Source organism: Coffea eugenioides, chromosome 11, assembly GCF_003713205.1.
Source record: "Coffea eugenioides isolate CCC68of chromosome 11, Ceug_1.0, whole genome shotgun sequence".
Taxonomy (NCBI): domain Eukaryota; kingdom Viridiplantae; phylum Streptophyta; class Magnoliopsida; order Gentianales; family Rubiaceae; genus Coffea; species Coffea eugenioides.
The window spans coordinates 22,444,640-22,471,359 of record NC_040045.1 but is presented as its reverse complement, the minus strand read 5'-3'; the positions used below and the strand labels follow the sequence as shown (position 1 = coordinate 22,471,359).

The 26,720-nt window shown below is 37.6% G+C and overlaps 1 protein-coding gene across 2 annotated transcripts; it reads right to left on the bottom strand.

Annotated features, from left to right (window-relative positions):
* LOC113753149 (ENHANCER OF AG-4 protein 2-like) lies at positions 1-25,866 on the bottom strand. Of its 2 annotated transcripts, XR_003464980.1 has the most exons (16): positions 25,448-25,866; positions 24,367-24,443; positions 20,231-22,108; positions 19,628-20,141; positions 16,966-17,074; positions 16,558-16,670; positions 16,273-16,460; positions 14,371-15,079; positions 13,701-14,259; positions 12,330-12,425; positions 12,134-12,226; positions 10,720-10,899; positions 2,639-3,957; positions 1,264-1,359; positions 1,105-1,161; positions 1-227 (listed from the first exon to the last, which is right to left on the bottom strand). XR_003464980.1 is itself a non-coding variant. In XM_027297248.1 (12 exons), exons 1-11 carry the CDS (start codon positions 25,592-25,594, stop codon positions 12,159-12,161), a joined length of 4,458 nt encoding a protein of 1,485 aa, XP_027153049.1. In that variant the 5' UTR covers positions 25,595-25,866; the 3' UTR covers positions 10,637-10,899; positions 12,134-12,158. The 2 variants fall into 2 exon arrangements, 1 of the variants encoding a protein (XP_027153049.1); XM_027297248.1 differs by lacking the exons at positions 1-227; positions 1,105-1,161; positions 1,264-1,359; positions 2,639-3,957 and having other exon boundaries at positions 10,637-10,899.
* Between the last annotated feature and the right edge of the window lie 854 nt (positions 25,867-26,720).

The window sequence follows — 26,720 nt, the reverse complement described above, 5'->3', positions numbered from 1 at the left end:
TTGTGAAAAGTGCCAGCAATGTTTAATGAATTTCGAATAATTACAAGACTTGATCAAAATTGCTAACATTTCAAAGCATATATTTTGCTTTTGTCAGAAAAATTATTATACAGAATCCCGTTGAGGATCATTAAAACATTCATTTTGTCAACAACCAATTGGCATGTTGGATAAGCATTGGGTGGTGAATATCCGGGAAAAATCCAGCTTCAATGATATCCCACAGCCTGAGAAAGATGACAAAATTCAACCTTAAAAATCAAAGGATGTGGGAGCATGAGCTCAGACATTACAAATGTTGTAGAGTCAAAAGTAGCTCAGGCAAACGTACAAGATAGGACCAGGCAAGTATCCGCGAAAGTAGTTCAAGGCAGAAAGTGCACTATATGCAAGGGACCTCCTCGGCTTAAGAATAAATTGCATGATTTTTCAAACAAAGCATATCTTGATGTAAATCACAGTTCATTCTTTATTGACAAAAAGAAAAGGATATTAGAGAGAATTCAGCTTCAGCACACAGCCTGATGAGGTAAAATATCAATTTTCAGCTTCAGTTTTCTTAGTGTCAATCGTTCGTTACATATTAACTTCATCCTTGCAGATAGTTACAGCTAGTTAAATCTCACAGTTACTTAAAAAATAATGAATTTTTTGCGAAAATCAGTGCACTGACATGGAAAGTAAAGGAGATCAACATATTTTCACCGAATAGATTTTTTTTTTTTTGTCATGTTTTTGACATCTAGCATCTCAAAGAAGTATATTTATCCAGTGGTCAAAATGGAAAGTAAAATGAGATCCAATGATCAAAACAGAGAATAGACAACAATGAAAACCAACATAATTTAAAGGCACAGATTTTCGTGCTTTGACTGTGGTTGATATTTTGCATTCACTTCGATTAGAAAAAGATGTGTAAGGTCTGCACATCACTGCATCTCTTGCATATGTGACCCCTTCTCTCACTTTTAACCACTATCAATACCATTTCGCTTACTATCCTTAAAAATGAACATAAAAATCCCTCAAATATTGAGAAATCTAGAAAGGTGAAGCGGCTGCAAGTCCACAAGATTCTGCAAAACATGAAAGAGCAAAACTCACCAAAGGACTTTGAATGCGGACAAAAATGGCCAGCAGGAATCAAGTCATTAGCACAACCTGCAAAAATACATAATACAAAATCAAACCACTGAGAATGCAAGATTTAGGGACTCATGTATACCCTTGGTCAGAAAATCCTTATCAAACCTCAAAAATCACCTGGTCCTGAAGTACCGCCTGGATACCTGCTCAGGAGCAATGGTTGAAAATTAGCAGTACCAATACAGGGCTTCTCAGGAGGTGGTGTAGGATAAACTGCCACATGAAAGGCTATCAGACTTATCCACATCAATACAGAGTAAGACACAAGAACGTCATCTACTCTGCTGAAAAAGGGTTTTATTCTGACACCAATGTGAAAGAGTCCACATTGTTATTTCTATAGACCACTGTACATAGTTGAACTGTCACCTTCCAACATTGAGTAATTTTTCAGCTTACAAATACTTGTTGAATTCCTAAAAGATCAAGTTCAAACTCCCAAACTTTACACATACCAAGTTTCTACTGAAGATCAACCACCAGAATTATAGATGCTTTAAACCATCTCCAGTGACTCTTTTGGGTTCAATTATCACTCTGTTTTGGACTTCCAAAATTTTCAGTGACAAGACAACACCCAACACAAATGACCTGTTTTTTATTTTTCTCTTTTTGGTTTTTTATTTTTTCATTTTTTAATGTTCTGTTGCATTTACAGGATATAGAATTGAAAAAGTTGATCAAACGAACTGCAATGAAGAAACATAGAGCAAAATTGATAGTTTCCCTAAATGATACTAATCATTCATCCTCAAAATATCCTTCTTTGTCATTGCAAATCTTAGTTATAAATGGTTGTCTTCAAATACAAATTTTAGCCTAAAATGCTGCTCCAAAAAGGACATATATTGCTTTCTAATCATACTTCAAGAAAACCAATAAATCAACTTCATGGTAAGCAACGATTGTTTATAACTTCATACAACTAGGGCTGAAGAATCGAGGGAACAAATGTCCTGAAATCAGTTCAATGAGGATTCCTAATACCAATTGAAATATAACTTTGATTAAAAAAAAAAAGAAAAGAAAAGAATCACAGAAAACAGTTCAACAAAACCTGAAAAACATGTAATAGTCTTGACCGAAAGCCAAACAAGAGTCACCTTTTTAACATCCATGCAAAATAACACAATAAAGGCTGTTATCTTTTCACATTAGGGTTATCCTATCATTTCCAAACACAGAACCAAAACATTTGCTAGTACTGCAGATAAATAATAGTCTGACATTAAAGCTGCGAAATGCAAACCCAAGTAATTTTTGGCTCATTATCTCTGTCTATTGATGCTGAAACAGAAACTCAGACCACGTCTACTTAGTAGATATGGGTCTTTAGAACAATCATATAGCCAGCCAAAGCTAGGTAAGCATTATGCATCAAAATTACTCCAACAACATAACATATTAGCTTGCTAATATAAAATAATACAAGATAAATTAACTTGTAAACTTTCCACATTGAAATGTTATATGACAAATGATATATACACACCATCCTGGGCATAAGCTGGACCTGAACACAATCTCACTCCATGCATCCACACACCACGATGATCAGAATTAAAGTCAATAAGCTCATCCTCCTCCATTGTTCATCAACAGAAAATTGCCTTGGTCCACCAGCAAAATTAGGAGGTGGAGGTTGCTGCATAACAGGCAGAGGATTCTGAACTGGAAGATGATGAAACTGAGCTGCAGGAGAAAGTCGCTGGATTATGGACTGTGGACAGGATAAATGAATTGGTGTACATTGAGGTTGGAGGCATGGTGGCAAAGGCCTTTGAGCGAAAGGCAGATTTCCAGACTGGAATTGCATATTGGGTTCAGCAGCTAGTAAATTTGCACACCTTATCATATCCAAAGACCTTGTTCAATAATATCAAGAGCATATTCCAGAGACCTTGTTGGAATTGCATATTCCAAAGACCTTGTTCAATAATATCAAAAGCATTCTTGTGAGCTTTCTACACCAATTGGCACAAAAGGTGCCTGCTGAGCAAACATTTCGTCAATAAGAGATCCATGAAAAGCATTTCCAACCAATTCTGTAAGAGGGTTTCCCTGTTAATAAATAAATAAAAAAAAAAAATTTACATCCATGCTGTCCCATAACCCTGGTGGATGAGCAGCAATTAGAGTATGAAGGGAAGGAAAGTCTCAACCCTTATACTTGGGTTTCCACCAATTTCAGTTAACACAGGACCATTTTGATATGCCACCACCGATAAGGCTAAAATTGAACACGGATGCAGGTTAAATGTTGAGACGCCATTGACGGCAGCGATGGTAGATATGGTTGAGGCAAAACTTAAGGAGGACAGAATTGCACGTGGCTCCAATAGGGCTGGCGACGGAGGATGTGGAGCTCGAGACAATGGGAGAGTGGAGGCTGCAGTGATGACAAGAGGCAGTAAGGATGTCAAAGGTGGGGTTGCAGGAGAATCTACAGGCTGTGGAGGAAATGCCCCAGGAACAGTAGGCAATTCAAAAGGGATGCTTAGAGTTGATTTGACTATCTTGACCAAACTTGCATTACTAGGATCAGTCCCCGAGGCATCACCAGTCATTGATGATCTTTGATCCTTTTGGTGTTCAGACACATCCCATTTCAAGCTGACCATCTACATCCTCTAAGATGTGGCATTTCTCATTTGGAGGGAATAGAAATTGTCAAAATCTCCTGCACCAGGGGTATGCTGTGGATATGATAAATCAGCAGCTTCCTTGAATGCAGGACGATTGATTTCCTATTCCTCTTCTTCTTGAAAGACACGAGTTGGGAAAAAGCAAGGCAACAGAAATGTAGCATTGCTGGGGGGAAAAGAAAAAATGTTCAAGAGTTATTAGAACAACAAAATACATATAAAATTTAATGATCTAACAAGGAAAAGAATCATATTTAATTTTGAGTTTATGACAAAGATAAGAGACAAGCAGAAAGCAAGCAAGACATATCTACCTGTATCTAAGCAATAACAAAAACATTTTCTTCAGGAACTGTGAAAAAGTTGATCAGACTAATCCAGATACACGAGTAGGAAAGTGAGTTTATATACAGAATATGTATACTGTGCAAACATTAATGCTCAATATTACCAAAAGGACATCCCAGAAAATGTCAATAGCATTGCAAAGGAGATAAAAAGATTGCAGTTTGGATATCAAAGAAACGGCTGATTATACGAATCATGGAACAATGAAGAATCAAGTACATAATAAAATACAGAGACACAGCGACCAAATCCCATTGGCAAAGCTCTACTGGGTGGCTGTTACAACATAATAGCATGTCCATCTCCCATTTTCTACCTTTTCCAAGGAAACAATTCACTAAGACTTCCACGGCAGTGCACAATCCTAACTTGCACACATAAATTTGTTGAAGAAAAGTTTGGTTTTCGCTTTATTAACTATGCTAAGACAGACAGATTAGACAAACTATGGAAAGGACAAGCTAAAATCTAAAGGTTTCCAGCTACAAGATCTATACCTAGAGCAAACTGAGAAGATCTTGACCACCACGCAATCATGCAACTCTATATCTAGCCCCTTCAGGAAAAGCCACATCTGCTTTGTCCAAATATTATACCGATTGACAATGACATGTTGATTTTGAGAAATAGATTAAAAAAAAATCAACATTTTGGGATGAATGGTTACTACCATAAGCAATTCTTTTCTCAGCATCATCTCGAGATTGCTGAGTTTGACACAGAAAGATCAACATTGCCCGAGAGTCATGACATGGCGAGGACATTGGAGCTCAGCCACTACTATTATGAACCTAATACAAGTTCTCATGTTTGCTCTTGGATCCAGCAGCTACCATCGGTCTGCATCTCCATTTGTGAGATCTTCTGCAGAATGAGGACGATATTTTTACCAGTCTTTGAACCCCATCCACAACTTATTTGCCTTGAAGAACACTCTTCAACTATCCTTTCACATGAACCTTCCACATAGAAGGAACAACTGCTTGAACTAGATGCTCATATTGCCTCCTTTACTAAATTAGCATGATCATCAGAAAACTTATTCCTCTTAGACAAACTGGAACTCCATCATCTAAGGCTTTAGTCCTTATATTATGTCTCCCCTTGTCTCTGACAGCCACCCCCAGAAGCATGGACATTCAAAGCTTCTGAACTCTGTTGGCTGATTAGTTCCCTTGACACAAAAACTCTTTTCAAGAAATATTTATTTTTTATATATTTTTATTTTTTATATTTTTATATTATTTTTAATTATTTAATTAAACCAAAAAAACTATTTATTTTCTGCTTTCCTATAACTCCTTAAGAAGCTTTTATCATTTACCATTCCATATATATCTCCAGGTTTTCGAATGGTATCTCAACAATCCATATATTCTGGCAATCTTACATGGCAACTATCCAAAAATCCGTTTATTTGCAGGAGTACCAGTACCATCCTAAATGCACACTCATGCTGGTCACTACCTTTCAACTTGCAGAATAAAAGCAAATCATTACCTTTAACTTGACAATCACGCTCGTGCTGATCACCATCTTTAACTTGCTCTGGGGAAAAAGCAATTGCACAATAAAAGCAAATCTGATGCAGATTACCAGCATAGAGTGAACAATTACTGTCCAACAGCCTAAGGATTTTCAAAGCCTCTGAGATGAGTAGAAGCGGATACAAGATAATTTAGCCATGAACTCCAGTCAAAATGACACCTAAGCCAGTTAAAAACATGACAAACAACGTATATGTAGCATAGTTACCTAAGGAGAGAGATTTTCTAATTAAAAGAACATAGCACGCTATAGATGGCGTATAAAGCTCAGGTACATCCATAAAATGTAACATGCATTCACTGTTCTCAGTATAGCTTAAACTTGAAACTCCGGTTAATAAACACTGAGTCATTATGTTGAAAGGTCCCAAAGGCTGTTGTCATTAGCACTATGTCCCTCTCTTCATACCAGTGGCAGAGCCAAAAAAAATTTTCAGTGGGGGCAAAAATAACTCTAAAATTTTTTACTACTCTCTTTCTAGTTTTTTAAGAAAAAAATATTCACCACCAAGTACAAATAATGCATATATTCCATGAAAAACATAAAAAGACAAACTCAAAATTATTAATGTAATAATAATTTTATTTCAAAAAACAAACTAAACCATTTACAATTGCTCATGATGAGGTTTCATATTTTGATAATGGTTTACAACCTTTTCATTTTGAATTTCACGAAATATATTTTTCTCAATAAAAGTAATTAAACAATCATTCATCCAAGTGTCTTCTATTCTATTTCGTAACCAATTTTTCACTATATTTATAACTGAAAAAGCCTTTTCTACGGTAGCTGTAGCAACAGGTAAAATTAAAGACAACTTTAGGAGCATATAAATCAATAAATACACAAAACTACGGGGCACACTCGAAATTATATCAAATTTTTATATGTATTATAGAAATTTAAGGGGGGCAGCGGGGGCCAGTGCCCCCAGTGTAAATCCGCCCCTGCTTCATACATAAAACAATATATGGGATCAAAGTTATCATGTATGTTCTAGCAAATAAGAAATCAGGAGTAAATCCTTCTCAAGAAAAGTACCTCGACCCTTGCATCAAACACTTGGAGGTAAATAAAGGGAAAAACAACTGACACAACATGTCCAGTGTCATGTAGTATGGTTCCTCCAAACTCCAAAATACTGCATGTTATTTAATGTTAGAAGAAAAATGTAGCAGTTTCATATGTGGTGCAGGATTAGACAAACCAAAAACAAGAATACTCATGGTCCAGGATACCAAACTGGTCACCTGAAGAGCAGAAAAGTCAATACAAAATTCAGTCAAACAAATGAACAAATGTACATGGTTATATATGTACAGTAATATAGATAACTATAACGTCACACAGTTTTGATCCTATGCAAATAACTACCTGTCATTGTCCTTATGTGGATTCCTTTCTTTGATTATCAAATTTCTTGTAACCTCACAAGGCATGTATAGGTTGCTCCAAAATTACTCTCTCAATGATGGCCGAAATCTCAAATTTCAGGCATTCTCTTAGATTACAAGCATCCAGCCAAATATAGTTAACACCCTTTCTTCCTTTCCCTGATAATCACAATCAATTCAAATATAGTTACACCCTCTTCCTGCCTTTACCCAACAATCATAAACAATCAATTTGTTTCCAACTTTAGCCGCCTGCTTTACATCAAATCTACCACAACATACTGTAACTCTCTCTCTCTCTCTCTAAATATTATGGTTTAGCAATCTAATCATGTTGCTTACAGATGCACACGGAAAATCAATATCCACAAGCCGCAGGTACTTGCTATGTCCTACATGATACGAGCAGAAAGACTAATCTTGCTATCTTCAAGGTAAAAGTCAGGTGCATTGAGCAGTCTGAGTGTGAACACAATATCCAAATTATTTTACAGCTGGTACTAACTATTTAAACTACCTGCAAGAGTTCAATTGGTAAATTTTGTAGTGAAGCACGATATGCACCTGTTAGATGAGGTGTAAAGGTACATATAACGTGTTCCAACTCTTGATGCACACAAATGGATGCAGATGTTCTATAAAAACCAGACACGTTGACTATTTTGCTAGAACGGTGTGGTTGTACCACAATGTGGTAGCTGTACTAATTCATATGCCAACAAATCTCCCATCTCCTCATAAATTGGCTACATTCTGTTTCTACATTATAGGCATGTCTTTTGTATACACGTGTCAATGTCAAAGATTATTACTGAAACTTTTTACCCCAAATTAGTGTCCTACCTTACCAGACAACACCTTGTATCAAAAAGCAAAGGTTACAGCTCAAAATTGAGGAGCACAAGGGACCACCATGCAAAAAATGTTATAGCATATGTACTACCATATTAGGATAAAAAGAGTATTAGCATATTACATATTTTACATTTCTTTTTAATGTAAGTATACTTTAATTGGAATCATAGATGTACATACAGCAATTCTGGAAAGTTTTCAATTGCATTTATGCATATATTTTAAATTGTTGGCATTTATTGATGTAGGCCACAGAATTTAACTATCTCTAATAGCACCAGCTATTAGGCTTCTCCCTCTTGCCTCAACTTCTTTATAGCTCTTTCATAACTACAATAGAACATCAAATATTCAAATTGTACGCATCACCACCCCCTATTTCTTCAGGTTTTCTTTTCTAATTTCAGTATAACATGAGGTTACACCCATTTGATCCATGGTTGGAAAAATGACATTGTTCCTCTGTTTCATGTAATCTGACAGGTACTCATAATTTAAGTCAATGTACCGCAAAACCAAATGAGATTCTATACCACAAGCATGAAAATTGGAAAAAGAGTTAACTCGATTGTTACCTCAAAGCAAGCCTAAATGTAGGAAGAGATTAATCCAGCATGATATATATGAACTTCTACAACTATCATATGATTATATGGTCACCACAACCATCACAACATGCCCTTCATGAGAAGGGCCTAGTACTTAATTGCTTCCACACAAAGAAACACATAAACTCTCTTATCTGACACACATGGACACATATGGTTCCCAAAGTTTTTTTTTATCTCCATCCACATTCTCCCACCACTTGACGCATCACCAAATATGGAGTTACTCCATCTCAATACCTCAAACACTCGTACCACCAGCAGGAACAACAGCCTCAGGTCACTCTTGTATCCTACTGCAAAGAATTGGGATTTTACATAACTCTATTCAACTCCTGAAAGGATGATCTTATACCCAGAAAGGGGAAAAAAGGAAGAAACCGAATGCATAAAATCTAAGGTTATAATCATGCCCAATAATCGAGCAACTAACTTGAACTACCAAATACCATAAAACTCTCAATATCTCAGCACTGTAATGAAGAAACTCATTTTACAGTAACTATAATTTTTATTGAAGGATAGAAGGGAGATTCTGACTGGACTTTGAAACGAAATGAAATTATTAAAAAAAAAAAAAAAAAAATCTAGCAGATACACCAGTTCCACTTTCGGTTTCCCATACTGTCTCTCTCAAACACATGATGCATCCAAAACCAAAAGACTACTCAAAGGCCATACTCCCATGAGTAGACAAAGATTTGTTCTATTATCATCATGCATGTAAGCCATGCTGTGAAGATGCACATATACAGTCAATTGGGGCTCAAATTAGAAGCATGCCAATCTAGATCAATAGAAGATTTATATGCTCCTAAAAGAAGATGCACTTCTTTTAAAAAACAACTAGGGTACCAGCATTTAGTTCACGTATTCTAGCATTAGTTACATCATCACCGATCTTCCTCCCATTTTTCTCATCGAAGAAACAATTAGTGAAAATTTTATTTCGCTTTCAAAATAACTTTTAAAAATTATGGGGAAGAAAAAAGAAGGAATCAGCTATATCAATAGAAAAACAGTTAAGAATTTCAAAACAATTGTAAATTGGGAAGCCAAGAACCAATTATATAAAAAAATTTGAAATTTCCAGCGAAGAGAAAAACCTTGAGCAAATTCAGTATGTCTAGCAGCATGACTTTTTTCACTTTATTCCACAAGAAGAATGAACTTCATCCAATTAAGCCGAGGGTGTAAGTGAAGACAAGAACCCTGATCACCACTAGCTAAGATCAGAATTTGATTGACTTTCTGCTTTCTAAGTATATATAAATTTCACGAAAGTTTATCCGCAATAACAAGCATCCAAGGACATTAAAATCAGAACAAAGTGTGGATACACTTGCATTCCAGAATCAAACTAAACAACTTGAAGACTCCATTTTTCTCCTCAGTCTTACCAAGGCAAAAATGTGAATAACAAATCGAACCATTCCAAAACAATGAATAAAAGTATGTTCAAGCGAGACAGAAAAGGACAGTGTAGCTAACTTTTGTCTCAGTTTTTCACTGGTGTATAGCCTCCAATAAGCATAAAAACCATACATACCTTGAGCTATAAAAAGCAACAATTCAATGAACATGTAGAAACCTGCATCTATGTCAACTACCCCCCCCCCCTTCCTTCCTTTCTCAGGATCAAAGTGAATGGTAATAAGGAAACATATATTGCTTCAAAGATGAATTTGTCAACAAGATGGATATAACTAATTTTGTCTACTACTAGTCTTGCATGGGCCTTGGACCTCAGGGTTCCCATGCAAAGGCTTTATACACAGAATAATACCAGATAAGATCAAGAAGACTAGTTGAGTAGGGAAAGATCGGTTATTAGAAAATCTGGGGCGCAGGACATGGAGATAGTAGAAGCACAATTTCCAGATCTAACTGAAGGAAAAAGTAAAATTAAACAAACAAAAAACTAACTATTCAACTGAAAGCATGTGCTTACACAGACCACTTACGATTCATACATTTTTTATTCATAATTTGGCATCAATAACAGGCAAGCAATCAGAAAGGACATGAAGTACGAAGATAGAATGAAATGGGGATGGGAAGAAGAGTCTTGAGTAAAAAATACCAGAAATGGTTAAAAGTCAGTGTCTAAGTTCATTCCTATATGAATTTGGAATAATTACAAGACTTAGTCTACAGAGTAAAATGGCTTACAATTCGAAGCATATGTTTGCAGGATGCTTTTGTCAGGAAAATTACAATATACACAATCCTGTTAAGGGTCATCAAAACTTCTGAACACATTCATTTTGCTGTGATCCAATTCGCAAGTTACAGATAAGCATTGGGTGGTGAGTTTCCCCGAAAAATCCAGTATCAATGATCTCCCACAGCCTGAAAAAGATGACAAAATCTAACTTTAGAAACCAAAGGATGAGGGACCATGAGCTCAAACATTAAAAATGTTGCAAATGAGAAGTAGGTGGGGCTAACATACAAGATGGACCGGGCAAGAGTAGTTTAAGGCACAATTGCACTAAGCACAAGGGACTTCCCAGGCTTAAGAGTAAAATGCATGATTTTCTAAGCAAAAGTGCATGCTTTATGTAGATCGCCTTTCATCCTTATTGTACAAAGAACAAAAAATTTGACAGAATTCAGCTTCAACACACAGCGTTGTTAGGTAAAATTTCAATCTTCATCTTCAGTTTCTTAACATCGACCACTTGGCTGAAAATTAGTTTCAAACCTGCAGCTAAACATAGCTAGTTAAATCTCAATGACTCTCTGCTAAATCCAGCACATTGAATATCACACTCAACAAATGCTTTCTTTCTTTCTTTTTTTTTGGGTGAATGGAAATGAAGCAATGAACAAAAACTGAGAAACAGCAAAACAGTTTAGGTTGGAGACAATGAGGAAAAAGAGGAGGAGAAAAGGAGTATGCCAGAAGTACTTCAAGCCAAGTTTCCAGAGAAAATGTGAATGGAAGAAAGGCAAGAGTCCAAAGGAGAAGGAAAGAAGAACAGAACACAGGGCACAGCTATGAAGGGACGCGAGAGAGAGGGATCTGGTCTTGGTCACATATTGATCAATTTATTTGTGTTTGAGTTGTTGTTTAAGATGACATACAGGATTAAGTTAGAGATCGTACCATCTTGCGCACCTCCCCATATTTTCATTCAATTATTTTTTTATTCATGTTTTTGACAAGTAGAATCTCCCACTCAACTGAATTATATTCATCTAGTGGTCCAAATGGACAGTAAACAGAGATCCAATTGTCAAAGCAGAAAATAGACAATCCTAGAAACCAAAACAATTCAAAAGCACTGCTTTTTGTCCTTTGGCTGCATGTAATATATCGCACTCACTTCGATTAGATTAAAATAAGTGCAAGATTAGTGCATCACTGCGCCTCTCCCTTAAGTGACTTGTTCTCTTGCTTTTAACTACTATTACTGCTTACTCCAATGACAATGGACGTGCAGAGATATCACCTTGGATGAAAGAGAACCTAGAATATCCTTAAAATGAAAACAGAAATCCGTAAATATTGAGGAGTCTAGAGAGGCGAAGCAGCTGCAATTCTACTAAATTCTGTAAAACATGAAAGAGCAAAACAAACCACGGCTCTAAAGGACTCTCCACTTTTAAGCAGGCCTCCAACTGAACGCAGACATATCTGGTCTGCCAGGAATTATGTTATTTACACCATGACCTGCAAAAATACATACGACAAACTCAAACCTCTGGGAACAGAAGATTCCAGGGACTCGTTTAAACCCTTGGTTGGTACAAATGCTTATCACATAAAAAATCACCTGGGACTGAAGTACCACTTGGATATGTGTTCAGGACTGGTGGTTGAAAACTAGCAGCACCAACAGAGGGCTTCTCTGGAGGTGGCATAGGATAACCTGTCACATGGAAGATTATCAGAATTATCCTGCCATTGCAAAGTACAAGACAAGAACCTGATCTACTCTGCCAAAAAGAGTTCAAATATGACACCAATGTGGAGGAGTCCACATTGTTGTTTCTAAAAACCATTGCATACAGTTAAACTGTCACCTTCCAACATTCGAACAAATTTTTACATTCCAAAACTTGTTAAATTCACAAAAGATGGTGCCAAATTTTATACGCATCAATTTTCTGGTGAAGATTAACCACTACAATTTTAGATGCTTTAAACCATCTCAGAGACCCTTTTGGCTTCAATAATCACTTTGTTTTGGGGTTTCATCTTTTTCAGTGAAAAAACATTTTGGATTTAATGTTGCATTACAAGAAATAGAATTCGCAAACTTGATTGAACAAGCTCCAATGAGAACAAACATAAAGCAAAACTGATATCCTAAATCATTCAGCCTCAAAATATCCCTCTTCGTCATCGCAAGTCTTAGTTATAAATGGAGCCTTGAACCAAACTTTTAGCCAAAAACGCAGCTCCAGAAAGTACGGATATTGCCTTCTGATCAGATTTCAAGAGAACCAATATATCAAGATTCTTACATTTCAAGAAACCTTTCAACTTCACAAGCAACAATTGTCTATATAGCAAGGGCAATCAGGGAACCAAATGTCCAAAACCAGTTCACTGAGGATTCCTAATATGAATCAAACATACCTTCAATAAAGAAAGACAGAAAATAGTACAACAAAACCTGAAAAAATGCAATGGTCTTGGACCTGAAGCCATAAACACTCACCTCTTTCCAATCAATCCAAACTAACACAATAAAGGCCGTTATCTTTTCGCACTAGGGTTTCCAAAAACAGATTATCAAAACATTTGCTAGAGTACAGCAGGAATACAATAGTCCACAGATTAAAAGTGTGAAACACCAAAACCAAGTAATATTTGCCTCATCATCGATGACATTGAAACAGCAACTTGGACCATCTCTACTTTCCTCCACCACCAATATCGTTAAATGCAACATATGAGCTAAATGAATATATAAGTTCTGTGATACATCAAAGCAGCAGAATGAATATATAAACAACAGTTTGAGGTAGACACCACTCTTTAGAGCAACTAAATAACCAGGCCAATCTAGGCAAAGCTTTATGCATTAACACTCCAACGTCAAAAATATGTTACGTTGCCAATTTAATATTATTATACGACAAATAAAGTTGTAAGCTTTTGACTTTGAAATGTTATATTATAAATGAAGCATACGCACCATCCTGGGTATAAGCTGGACCCGAACATGATCTCACTCCATGCATCCACACACCACGCTGATCAGAGTTCAAGTCACTAGGTCTCATCCTCCATTGTTCATCAACAGAAAAATGCCTTGATCCATCAGCAAAATTAGGCACAGAATATTGCAGAGTATAGGAGTGAGGTGGAGGATGCTGCACAGGAGGCAAGGGATTCTGAATCGGAGGAGGATGATGCTGAACAGCGGGAGAATGATGCCGGATTGTGGGCACTGGATATGAGAAATGACTTGGTGTACCTTGAGGTGGGGGGTTTGGAGGCAAAGGCCTTTGAGTGAAAGGCACATTTCCAGGCTGGAATTGCATATTGGGTTGAGAAGCTAGTGAATTTGCATACATGTTACTATGCCCATATTCCAAAGACCTAGTTGAACTATATCGAGAGGGTTCTTGTGTGGTTCCTACACCAATTGGCACAAAGCTAGGTCCCTGTTGAGCAAACATTTCATTTCTCACAGATGCATCAACAGGAGGTCCGTGAGAAGCATTTCCAGCCACTTTTGTAAGAGGGTTCACCTGTTAGATACAAAAATAACAATAGTAAAAATTTACAAACCACATTATCACATAATCCTGGTAGACGAGTAGCAGTGAGAATATGAAGAAAAGGAAAGCTGGAAGTCTTACACCAGGGTTTCCACCAATTTCCGGTAGCACAGGACCATTTTGATATGCTGCCACCGATGAGGCTAAATTTGAAGATGGAAGCAGGTTTACATGTTGAGAGGCCATTGAAGGCTGAGGTGGTAAAGATGGTTGAGGCAATACTGGGGGAGGAAGACCAATAGACGGCAGAATTGCATGTGGCTGCAAGAGGGGCGGTGGTGGAGGAGCTGGAGCTGGAGCTGGAGCCGGAGCCGGAGCCGGAGCCGGAGACAAGGGCATTGCAGGTGGCATTGGAGGCTGCAGAGGTGACGGAGGCAGTGAAGATGGCAAAGGTGGGGTTGCTGGAGGAGAATCTAGAGGCAGAGGTGGAGAACCCTCAGGAAGAGGAGGCAATTCAAAAGGTATGCTTAGAGTTGATTCGCCAATCTTGACGGAAGTTACATTACTTGGATCAGTCCCCAAGGTATCACCAGTCATTGGTGATCTTTCATCCTTCTGGTGTCCAGAAACATCTTCCATTTCAAGTTCACCATCGACATCCTCTAAGATGTGGTGACGTTTCTCATTTGGAGTGAAATTATAATTGTCAAAATCTCCTGCGGCAGGGGTACGTTGCGGAGGTGATAAATCTGCAGCTTCCTGGACCGCAGTATGGTGAGTTTCCTCCTCTTCCTCTTCTTCTTCGAAGACATGAGATGAGAAAAATCCAGACAACTGATATGTAGCATTGCTAGGGAGGAAAAACCAAAAAAAAAAAAGGTTAGACAGATATCAGAACAGAAAATACAATTAAAAACTTAGGATCTATCAAAAGAAAGAATCATATTCAACTTTCAATTCATAGCCAAAAGAAGAGACCAAGCAGAATGCAAGCAACACATACATCTGTATCCAAGCAACATTCAACATATTCTTCAAAAACTGTGAAAAAGGTGATTGGATAATCCCAATACAAAAGTTGGAAATTGAGTTTATCAACAGAGCATGTATACTCCTGCCAATATTAATGATCAATATTACATAAAGGACATCCCATGGGATACCACTGGTACTGGGAATAGAGAGATTTCAGTTTAGATATCCAAGAAAGGACAGAACATTAAAAATCACAGAACAACGAGGAACTGAAAAAACATCAAAATACGGGGATACAACAACCAAACCCTACTGGCGAAGCTCTACTTGGTGGCTGTTACATCATAATAACACCTCCATATCCCATTTTCTCCCTTGTTCGAGGGAACAATTCACTAAGACTATAATGCAGCAGTGCACAATACAAACTTGCACATATAATTTGTGGAAGATGAGTTTAGTTTTCACTCTTTGATTTAAAAAAGCAACACAAACAGGTTAGACAAACTATGGAAACGACACACAAAAGAATCTAAAGGTTTCCTGCCACAAGATCTATACCCAGTATAAACCTAGATAACTTTAACAACCAAGCAATCATGTATTACAACCACCCTCAACACGCAAATAACAAGCTTTCATTAGCAACTCTAAATCTAGCCCAACTAGCCCCCTTCAGGAAAAGCTCTATCTGGTTTGTCCAAACAAATAAAGATTGTCAAGACATGTTGATTTTGAGAAATAAGGAAACAGAAATGAAACAAGGAATTAGTTAAGACCTGGACACTAACATCACATTTCCCTATTTTGAACAATGAGCACCACAAAAATTATCTGACAACATGAAAATACTATGATATAACATGATGACTGTTAAAACAACCAATTTCTGGCAGCAACCATATCCTCCCAGTAAGTCGCTCTTTAAAGGATATAGACAAAATTTTGTGAAACCAAGGCAGCTCATATAGCTCAACCACGTGAATTAAATAGCAAATGCAAGTTGATAGGGGACAGTAAATTGATGGAGAAATTCAGTCAAAAAGAAATGCTGAGCATGAACCAGACCTCCCATACTCATCAACCAGCATGCCTTCCATTTCCCTAATAGGATCATCTATAGCCCGCTCAGCTCGGGATGGACGTCTAAGGGACAGCCCAGAAGATGTATCATCGCTTACTACTCCAATATCTTCCATATAACGTCGCAGAAGAGAATCAGGCAAAATTTTCCTCTCAAGCCACAACCGCAGAACCTACAAGAGATTTATTGAGGTTAACTCAAACATTCTGCAAGCTTGGAAGGCTCTCTTGCAGATATGTACAATTACATGAAGACCTAAATGTAATTACCTTTAGACACTGACGACGATTTTCACGAGCACCGGGTCCAGGTGGTGCAGCAGCAACTAAGAGACGAGGCAGTGCTGCTTGAACAGCAGGTATGTAAGAAGCTCCTGCAATGCCTGTGGAAATATAGCAAGGAAGACCAAAATGGTCATCCAATACAATCAGTGCAGAATACATGAGACAGGATGAAGAAAACATTAGCATGACCATTGGATCCTCACACAAGAATATAAATATCAGAAAAAACCAGAGCCAACTAGAAACTATAGATAAATATAAATACAAGAATAATACAAAGTAGAGCTGAAATAGCAGTGGAAAACAAGATTCCAAAGAGAAAGAAGCAATCTCAAATGATGCCCCACAAGGGCAAGACAGATAGATTTTAATGTATTTTCCACACATTCCTACCTTTATGACTATGAGAGCATTGAGTTATTGAATCCACAAGGAAAAACAGGTCCACTTTCCGATGAAAACTTGACTCGCTCTCCAATTTCCGAATGAGAAGTTCAACCACCTGTATGACACGGGAAGTAAACATTAACAATCAATCTAAGCACCTGCAATTACAGAACTCAACCACAATGCGAGATTCAATTGTTAGAATTCAATCTTTTAGCATCTAACAACACTGATAAGGGACTCATATTGCCAGTTCATGAACCATCCACATTTTTCTGTGAATCATTTTACAATTGGTCAGCCTCTGAGACATTTAAATTTCAGGATACCCGAATGGGAAGAAGAGGATCAGAAAATCATGGTCCATGAACAGACAGTTGTAAGCAGACAGTTGAAACTATTTAATTGAAACTATTTACCCTAAAAAAGTAGAAACTATTTAATTGAAAGTACTTGTAAGCAGAAAGTTGCATGACAGGATGCACCAACTAGTTAGGCCCCATTTGGGATTGCAATGGCTTAGTGAAAAGTACTTTTATCACCAGTTCATTCAAAAGTAATTAATTATGTTATTCAGCAGTATTCCTATGGAAATGCTTTTGGTGGGCATTAAAATTTCGATGTAATTTTCAAGAAATACTTTTATCATTGTTTTACATAGAGACTGCTAGGATAATTAATAAAACTTGGCTATTAATTCTTCTCAAATTGGAGAGCTATATCAAAAGCACCAATTTCCAGCTTGTGCTAAAATTCTTTTGACATTAAAAGCTCTACAGTGAAAGTTACCCAAAGATGACTGCAAAGTGCGTATAATGCCAGCACCATTCACATGGAGGCATCCAACCCGATACCCCAAATGGTATCGGGTTGGATTGACACCATGAACCAAATTTAACCCAAACAACAATATCCATGCTTTTTCCCTTTATCCTCTTCCCCTTATCTTTTTGACCTCCTTCATATTCTTCTTCTTCATTGTTCTTGAACTGAACACTAAAACTAATCTCCTATATTCCATATTGACAGTGACATCGAAATCCCTTTTACAAACAAATCACCCCTTGACACCAGTTTTCACGTATATTACACATCCAATCTCAATATCAACCACAAGTCTCCACAAGCACCTCAACAGGGATTTGGTAGCTACCATCCCACCACTCTTTTTTAACAGGGTAACTCAGTCCATGAAATCAAAGTCTAATCTAGCTAGAAAGATAAAAGAAAAGGTAGATCAGTGAAATATCACTAAAGCCTTCTTTGATCTCTATGAGTGCATTTAGTTTCTTCCACAAGCTTCATGTTCAAAACTCCACAGCTTCATTGCAGCAGTTGATGGTACTTAGGGCTCTGTATTGATAAACTAGAAAAGACCAATTTTTTGTGCTTAAGTGTATTTAAGCAGATGCTTAATTGGAACACAACCACCCAAAGAAGTATCTGGCAGCTGCTCACAGCTGTTAAACCCACAAAAATGAGAGACAGCCTCACCAGGCAGCATTCAAATAGCCATGGCTCCAATGCATTCTCTAACCAAAATCTGACAGCCAAAGGAACAGAACACCAGTCACAGCCAGACAAGCACCACAGTGCCCCATTCAACCTATATCCCACATAATCGCTGATAAATTGCCCAACCTTTGACAAATTTTTCAATGATCTACCAGTGAAAATTCTGCTTTGCACAATGGCCAACGTCCAATCAGCCATTACCACCAAAGGCCGATTGATTTTTGCTAGGCTTGACCAAACAAACAGTGACCAGATGGTAGGTAATTCAAAAGCCCTACGAAAAGAGTACTACTAGAATAAACCTTTACCCTTCCTAAACCAGTAAACATTATAAAACATCTTAATATCTTCCTTTTGGTTTCATAATATACTAACATAAATTCCCACATTGCCTCTCCAATCATATCATGTCCAAAGTTTTACCATAAGGTAATGCAATGTCATCTATTGCTCTTGATTATGATTTCTATTTTCTCAAGTATTCAATAACCACCAGTTGGTTGTATACCATAAAAGAGAGAAGACACAAGTTAGGCTTGAAAAGGGAGTCAGACTCCTACAAAACACCAGGCATCTTACTGCAAACAAAGTCCTCAAAGAAGATACAAGTTCCAAAGCAGGTGTTCTTCTCCTTAAAGGATTTAAGTATATGTTGTTCTTTTCAGTTTAAGAATTTCAACACAACATTAAAATCTTAAATAGAACAAATTAGAAAACCAACACAAGCAAAAATTTCAAAGACCAACATTTTCTGAAGATATTTCTTGAGATCCTGTGAAAAATCTGGAGATTTTACAATTTTAGGTACCAAAAATAAAAACAAAAACACATTCACTAATAAAAATTCTAGAAATTATATTGTCAAATTCCTGTCTAAACAAAGCATCAAAGAGGAAGTCAGCAGTATGTCTCCAAAACTTGGATCTATAATTCAAATATTTGGTAACATTTCCAGGAACACACAGGGTCCAACATTTTGTTTTCTTTACTTCTCACACATAGCTACTATGCTTTTTTTCAGAATATATTTAACTACTTCCTATGAATACCAAAATCTGAAGTGGAAATTGTAGTTTTGCCTATCCTCAGGGAACAAGTAAAGATGCCACAAGAATCCCCATGATAAACAGTTCAAATCATAAGTTACACCTACCTCATTGGCAAGGCCATACTTTGCACAATCAATAGCAAGACGTGTAGCACGTCCAATACTGTCTTTTGTCCTTGACAATGTCTCTATCATTCCTTCAAAGGCATCACGAGAAACAGCAGCCTCAGTACCACCACTAAGCGAACCCCCAGCAGTCCGATGCCCAGAACTAATCCCCTCTACAAATTCTTCAGTGTCATGTTGATTAGTTGACGAAGCATGATATACATCAGATGGAGGAGAAATCATCGATGATTTAGGAAGAAATCCCTGTACATCTGAAGGTGCCATGCTGCTGGACCCCATAGGCTGAGCAACAGGAGCAGGGCTAGGGGTCCTCACCGGTTCATCAGTGTTTAGTGCCAGAAGAAAATTAGGGTTGTCACTGAAGTTCTGCAAATGAGCTTGTTTCTTTTTGGCCTGAGCAGCTGCAATAAGATGTTTCATAGACAAAACAGAATCCGAAGATCTTTGATCAATTGACGAACTTAGTTTGTCATCTTTACCATCTTCAGATCTGTTTGTTGGCAGAACAATGAATGAAAATGAGATCAGAATACAAGAAATTTCAAATAGAGGACTCAAAAAGCCTAAACACAACAGTACCTTTCCCCCTGTAAGAAACGATTTTCCGTCATTCCTAATGGAAGAGGAACATCATTGGTCTTAGGATGTGATTTTGGAGTAGCTTTGTTTCTGTCTGCGGAAATTTCTGGCGTGCATCTTTCATTTTGCTGATTAGCTGTTGAGTTCAAGCACTCAGAAGTCACACCAGGGTCAGATGCCGTAGCCTTTCTCTGATGCATGTTGCTAGGAACCTTACCCGAGAGCTTGTAGGACTTTTGAAGGTCTGTCACTGATTTAACAGCAGAAAAAGAGAGAGGGGAACTTCTAGGGGAAACAGAAACCTGTTTACTTTCCTTGAGAGATACTTTCTCAGACTCTAGTTTTCCAGGACTATTAGAAATGTGGAAAGCCGTTGCTTTCCCTTGCTTCTTCTCCTCAGTTTGCTGAGAATTAGGAGACAAGTGCTCAACCAATTGATCACCAGATACTACCAATTTCTTAGAAGATTGACCCTCAGGTGGACCAGAACCTCTTTTGCTAAATTGATCAGAAAAAGAAGTATGTACGTCGCCTCTCTTTGTAGAAACCGGTCCATGCACAGTAGCCAAGACTTTCTTTGTAGACCCTTCATGAACAGGAGTTTTGGGCTCTTCTTCTTCGTCGTCATCGCATAGGCGAACAGCTCTCCGCCTTGACATGTCATTCTTCAGTACAGCAGAACTTCTTCCAATTCTAGTTTCAAAATTCAAAGCAGAGGCGGTGGACATAGCCTCCATGGCACGACGACGGCGCTTTGGTGGAGGGAGAACATCTTCATCACCAGAAAGATTGGAATCAGTAGTGCTCGATAGAGTTCTCATGTCCAGTTGACTTTCTCCTTTCCCCAGCACTACAGACCTTTTACCCTCTACTTCTACCATTTTTTTATTCTTCATTTGGGCCTCAACCTTTCTGCTTTGCAGTGACACCTTGGAATCATCAGTCACATCATCACATTTTGACCTTCTGGCAGGATCTAAGACTTCATTACTTTTTGAAATTTGTTTTCCTTGCCCTTGTTTCTTGCTGGAAAACTTAACCTCATCAACAGAACTTTCTTCAACATCTATCTGAGGCTTATCCTTCAGATCAAAATTCTTATTATCTTTCAACAATTTTTTCACTTTTTTCCCACCATCACTTTTCACCAAATTCTGAGATGACTGCTTGCCACCAAATCCAATTCTTTTGTCAGCCTCATCTCCAGAAGCTACCCTTGGTTTGCGTCCATTTCTAAAATCATCTGCAACATCAGGATAGTTCTCATGCTCTGAGGACAATGAAGCTGACAAACCTTCTTCTGCCGCATCAGGAGAATAGTTTTCACTAACCTTTGAGCCCCCTCCATGACTCATTTGCCTTGAAGAAGACTCTTCAACTCTCCTTTCACAAGAAGTTTCCTTATGAAGCGAACGACGGCTTGAAATAGATGTTGACATCACCTCCTTTTTCACTAAATCAGCGCGACCATCACAAAACTTGCTCCTCTTAGACAAACCCCCATTTCCATCATCAAAGGTGGACTTTATGTCCCTATGGTCTATCTCCTCTTGTCTCTGAGAGCCAGTGCCATGGTCACCCAAGCCTCTGACCTCTGTTGGCTGATTAATTCCCTTATTCCCACTCACTTCCTTTAGATCAGCCTCTATAGCATCACCTATTTCCCCATCGGCAGAATGCACATCAGTTACAAATGCCAATGGACTTTTATCATCTCTGAGGCCACTTGGACTTTGATGTTGCAACCGTTCAAATTCTTCAGAAATTTCCCTCACAGCTTGTGCAAAGTATTTAACTGTCTTCCCTCGGCAACGAGCTGACAATTTATTCTTGGAATCACTTGTAAATGCCTGAATATCCGCAGGAGCAACAAAAGCTCTGTTGAAAGCCAAAAAGGTTAACTAAATAAATTGTCCTGATCCCAATCAACAGAAGCTATGCACAGAACATGTAATGATTGCAAATACAGAAAGAATGCTCTCAACCACCAAAAGTAAAAAATACAAAGATAGCAGTGAAGATAAAAATGGATCATGTCATAATGTCCTAAATGCAGAAAATTGTCACAAAAACAAATTCCACCGATAATGATCTGTTCAGATCAGTGATTTGTACAAGGCAAACTAGGAAGCCTTGTTAGATAGGAATAGAAATCCTAGAAAATCCAAGGAAATTTATCATCAAGCACAAATTCAGCGTCACAAAACACATCAAATACTACCATTTCTAAGACAAGGCAGATTGACAGATAATTTGATCCACAATAAACCATATTAAAGAAATCTTCTCACCAACAAAACTAATTAAAATTTAGGATAGATTGCAAGTTCAATAGAGGTTCTTGTTAAGGATGAAAAAAAAAAAACAAAAATCATGTTGGAAATTTCTTTGGCTTAAAAAAAAACACCATCATTACTGCATAAGAGAGCCAAATTCCCACAAAATACCAGTAATTTCCAAACAAAATTTTTTGCCTTGAGCCCACAATCAGACATTCAATTCCTTGTCTGTAACACATAATCTTCACTGAACTGTACATAAAACAGCAACCCAGTTCCCCGGGAAGGGGGAAGCCAGGAAGGGGGAAGCAGGGGGATCCAAGATGTAAAGAAACCAGAGCATTTGAGCTATTCAATTTAATCTATTAGATAAGCCAAAAGGTTAAATTTGCATCTCCTATCCTCCCCACAAAACCAACACATACATTGATTTTGCATGTTCTCAATTTGTCAACCACAACAGAACACATCAGAGAGCCAAAAACCAATATACTAAACAGCGTGCAGAAACTCAAACTTGAACAATTAATCCAAATACATTCTTCTGTTCCAAGTCCCACTACACACAACAGGTGTATCAAGAACCTGTGTCTTCTTCTTCTTTAAAAAGGCTCGTCACAGATTGTTCATATGCCCAAAACTTGGCCCCAACAAGGAATATTAACTACAAAGCAGCAATGATGATGTGAAAAAGTTGCAACTTCATTGCTGTAGTCTAAATTTTAATCCCTCATGACTGTCAACCAGTGCGACCAAGATGCATCTCCAGTCACTAGCATATCTTACTACATTAATCTCAATCTCCAGCACCAAACCAGCAAGAGGTAAATAGCATTCCTCCTTTTCTCATTTCCCTTTCAATTCAAATTCCCTTCACCTCGAGAACCACAGCCATGCCTTTCTCCTAAAAGGCTTCAAGATAAACGCCAGAAAAGTATTTATCCAAGAATCACTAGGAATACCTCTTATATTACGTCTCCAACTTTTACCAGCAGCTGAACTATTTTTCTGGAGACAATATTCAATTATTCTGTCTTCCAAGAACCACAATAAAAATTTGTATGGTAAACTGAAGCAACTTAATACAAAATTTGGCTTCTGCGAACAAGCTCAGACCGTGTAAACAGAAATGGATCTGGATGTCACAACTCATAACACCTCACCCTACGAAACTTCCTCTGGAGGGTGGTTAGGGTGGGTTCTGTCAGGCATGAAAGAGACATTTTTCTCATTCAGCATCCCGTGAAGTAGAAGACTATCATAAATGTTCTTGATCATGCATAACTATTTTTCTAGAGACAATTCAGCTATTCTGTCTTCCAAGAACCCCAATCAGATTATGCATGGTAAATTTAAGCAACTTTATACAAGATTTAGCTTTTATGGACAAGCCTAAACCTGTATAAAGAGAAATGAAACAAACCAAAGTTGATAGCACCACACCCAACAACACTTACTCAGGAGTTTACTTAGGCATGGACAGAGAGTAACATGAATGGAAAATGCCCTCAATTACAAATAGCTGACTAGACAAATACTTGTTTACTCTATTCTAACTAGACATGACTAAGTAGTTCCTCAATTTTTTACTGTTTGTAACCACTGCTCAGAGTCAGACAATAATAAACTGTTCTCCATCAATTGCTATTCTTAGGTGTTCCTTATATTCCTGGGACCTCCTAGTAAGATCTCTTTTCTCAGCCTGTACAGTGAGAAACTGATAAAAAAACATGCAAAATCTCTCCAAGCAAAATGTCATTTGCCTCTAAACCACATAATTTCAGATACAAGCAACCAGTCAAATCCTTTAGTAACACATGAATAATATGAAAGGATATAACATGAAAAGGCACTTACATTTCTTCTGTACCATAGAATTGAACAAAATATTTTTTTGGATCAGGAGCTCGATCCCAGTCTTCAGGTCTGCTTATCTGGAAAATTTTAGAGCCCAATACTAAGGCTTTTAGCAAATACCAAAACAATACCAAAATTATAAAGCAACTAAGCTACAAGGAAAAAATAGACCATCAACCAAATGCTCTGTCTAAATCCATAACACCAGGACAAACACACCTGTAAAACTTAAATCTCAATGATAATGAGAACAGTGGTAAAAAAAATAGCCAATCCTCTTTGCCCACCATAGTAAACTGATATAACTGGATTTGACACGCAAATGCATCGGTTGATACAAGAAATGTTTGAAGAAGTCATATCAAAACCTTTAAAAGGAAACGAAAATGATCAGCGCCGCACTAATTCAAGCACCAATTCAGTTACTACTTTAAAATTATTGCCCAGAGCAGCAATAAAAGTTCCAAACAAGCATTAACACTACATTGAACTCATCTGATCATTCACTCCATAATCAAGAACAAAACCTCCACCCAATACCATAAATTACTTATCCAAAATGACAATTGTGGCTAACCTCACACTGACTTCAAAAATTACTCAGCAACACTTTACATTCTACACGTCTCTTGCATGAGTCTCGACAACCTATTATATCAATCCAAGTCACTCAAGAACTACAGTCTTATAGAAAGTCGCATTAAATCACGAGTAACTGCCATAGAAATCGTCATACAAGTATATCAATAAATCAATTCCTACTTGACTACTTGCAGCCAAAAAAAAAATCCATATCCTTCTTGCATGCAGCCACCATATAAATCAAATCTTAGCTCAGATGCATCCACTAAACCGAACAAATTTCAAGTACACCAGGTGAAAACCAGTTAACCCTAGATCAATATCCCAATTGTAAATACCAAAGCACCCCACAGCAAACAAGCAAACCTCAGCCCCAATTCTCTCTAATTGACAACACCAAAAGTCATAATAACAGTCCAAATTGATTTCCATATCTTCCAAACAAAACCAAAAGAATATTTCAAAAAACAAAAAAGAAACATCAAAACCTTTACATTACCTTGGCGGGCCAAGCAGGAAAGCCCTTGACTTTGGCGAGGACAAGATCGCCTATATTCAATTGAGCTTTCGACTTAGGTCCCCCTCCTCCTCCGCCTTCTCCTCCTGCAGAGCCACCGCCTTTTGCTCGCTTCCGCCCTGGAGCCATGTACACCGGTTTCAATCTTTGAAACTTCTCTGTCTTTAAAGCCCTAGTTCACTACCCCCACAACGTCGTTTTTACTTTTGTTTATTTCGTCGGAGACCTCTCCACGACTATACCTTCTCTCTTAGAGTTTCCCTAATAAAACCCTAAAAATGGCTAAGGAATTGCCGGCGGCGATGGGAGGGCAAAATGGGAAGAAAAGATTGTTCATAATTCATCATATATTTTATGTTCTCTTCTGTTTTTGGTTTTTTTGCGGTTTATCAGTGTGTGTTGTGCGCGTAGGGAAAGAAGGATTGCTGAGGCGGTGGTTGGCGAGAGGTGGAAGAAAGGGTGTAATAGTGAAGGGAGGCGAGAAGGGTGTAATTGTAATTTCGTCAATAGCGGAGTGGTAGAGGATGCTGATCGACCGATAGTGAGTTTCTCAATTTTTTCTTTAGGTTAATTATAGAAACGCCCTAAGGTTTAGCAGATTTTCAACTTAACCCCAAACTATTTTTAAACTGTGGAGGCCAAAGGCCTATTATGTAGGACATATCGATAGGATCAAAATGCTAGCCCTATCTTGATTCAAAAGTCTCTTAAGTTGATAAGGTGGTGTACTGCACAATTTTGATATGTTAGCTTCTCTCCATGTCTATACCAACAGGTGAGTCTAGATCTTGCGAATTATACTTCTTATTTTCTGGATCAAGTTATGATACTAGCTTTTTGTTGAAACTATACCAAATGACAAGTCTAGTTCATGCTAATTATGATTCTTGCTTCCTTGATCAAGTTATGATATTGGTTCTCTACTCGAACTTTCTTGATGAGTGAAATTATCACAAACGAGTTAGTTCAAGCATTAAATTTCTCAATCCTCCATCTCATGCAACTGTTAGTTATTTAAAAAAAATTTTAAAAAAAAAAAGAAAAAGGAAAAACAATTAAAAGACTATTATACCCTATCATGTTTTGTATTTTTCCTTCTCCTTAATCTACCTCACCTTTTGTAAGATCCCACATTTAGACCCCCTACTTTTATCACTCAAGAAGGGCTCGTGATACCCGAAACTCTTAAATATATTATTAGCACATTATAATTATCCAAAAAGTGATTCTAGTAGAGAAAACTATGAATTAACAG

Excerpts from the sequence above, each read along its gene's own strand:
- LOC113753149 (XM_027297248.1), bottom strand. The coding sequence starts at position 25,594 with ATGGCTCCAGGGCGGAAGCGAGCAAAAGGCGGTGGCTCTGCAGGAGGA. Across the intron at positions 20,142-20,230 it reads CGTTTCTTACAGGGGGAAAG|ATCTGAAGATGGTAAAGATG; the intron begins GTACTGTTGTGT and ends GCCAACAAACAG. Across the intron at positions 17,075-19,627 it reads AGTATGGCCTTGCCAATGAG|GTGGTTGAACTTCTCATTCG; the intron begins GTAGGTGTAACT and ends CGTGTCATACAG.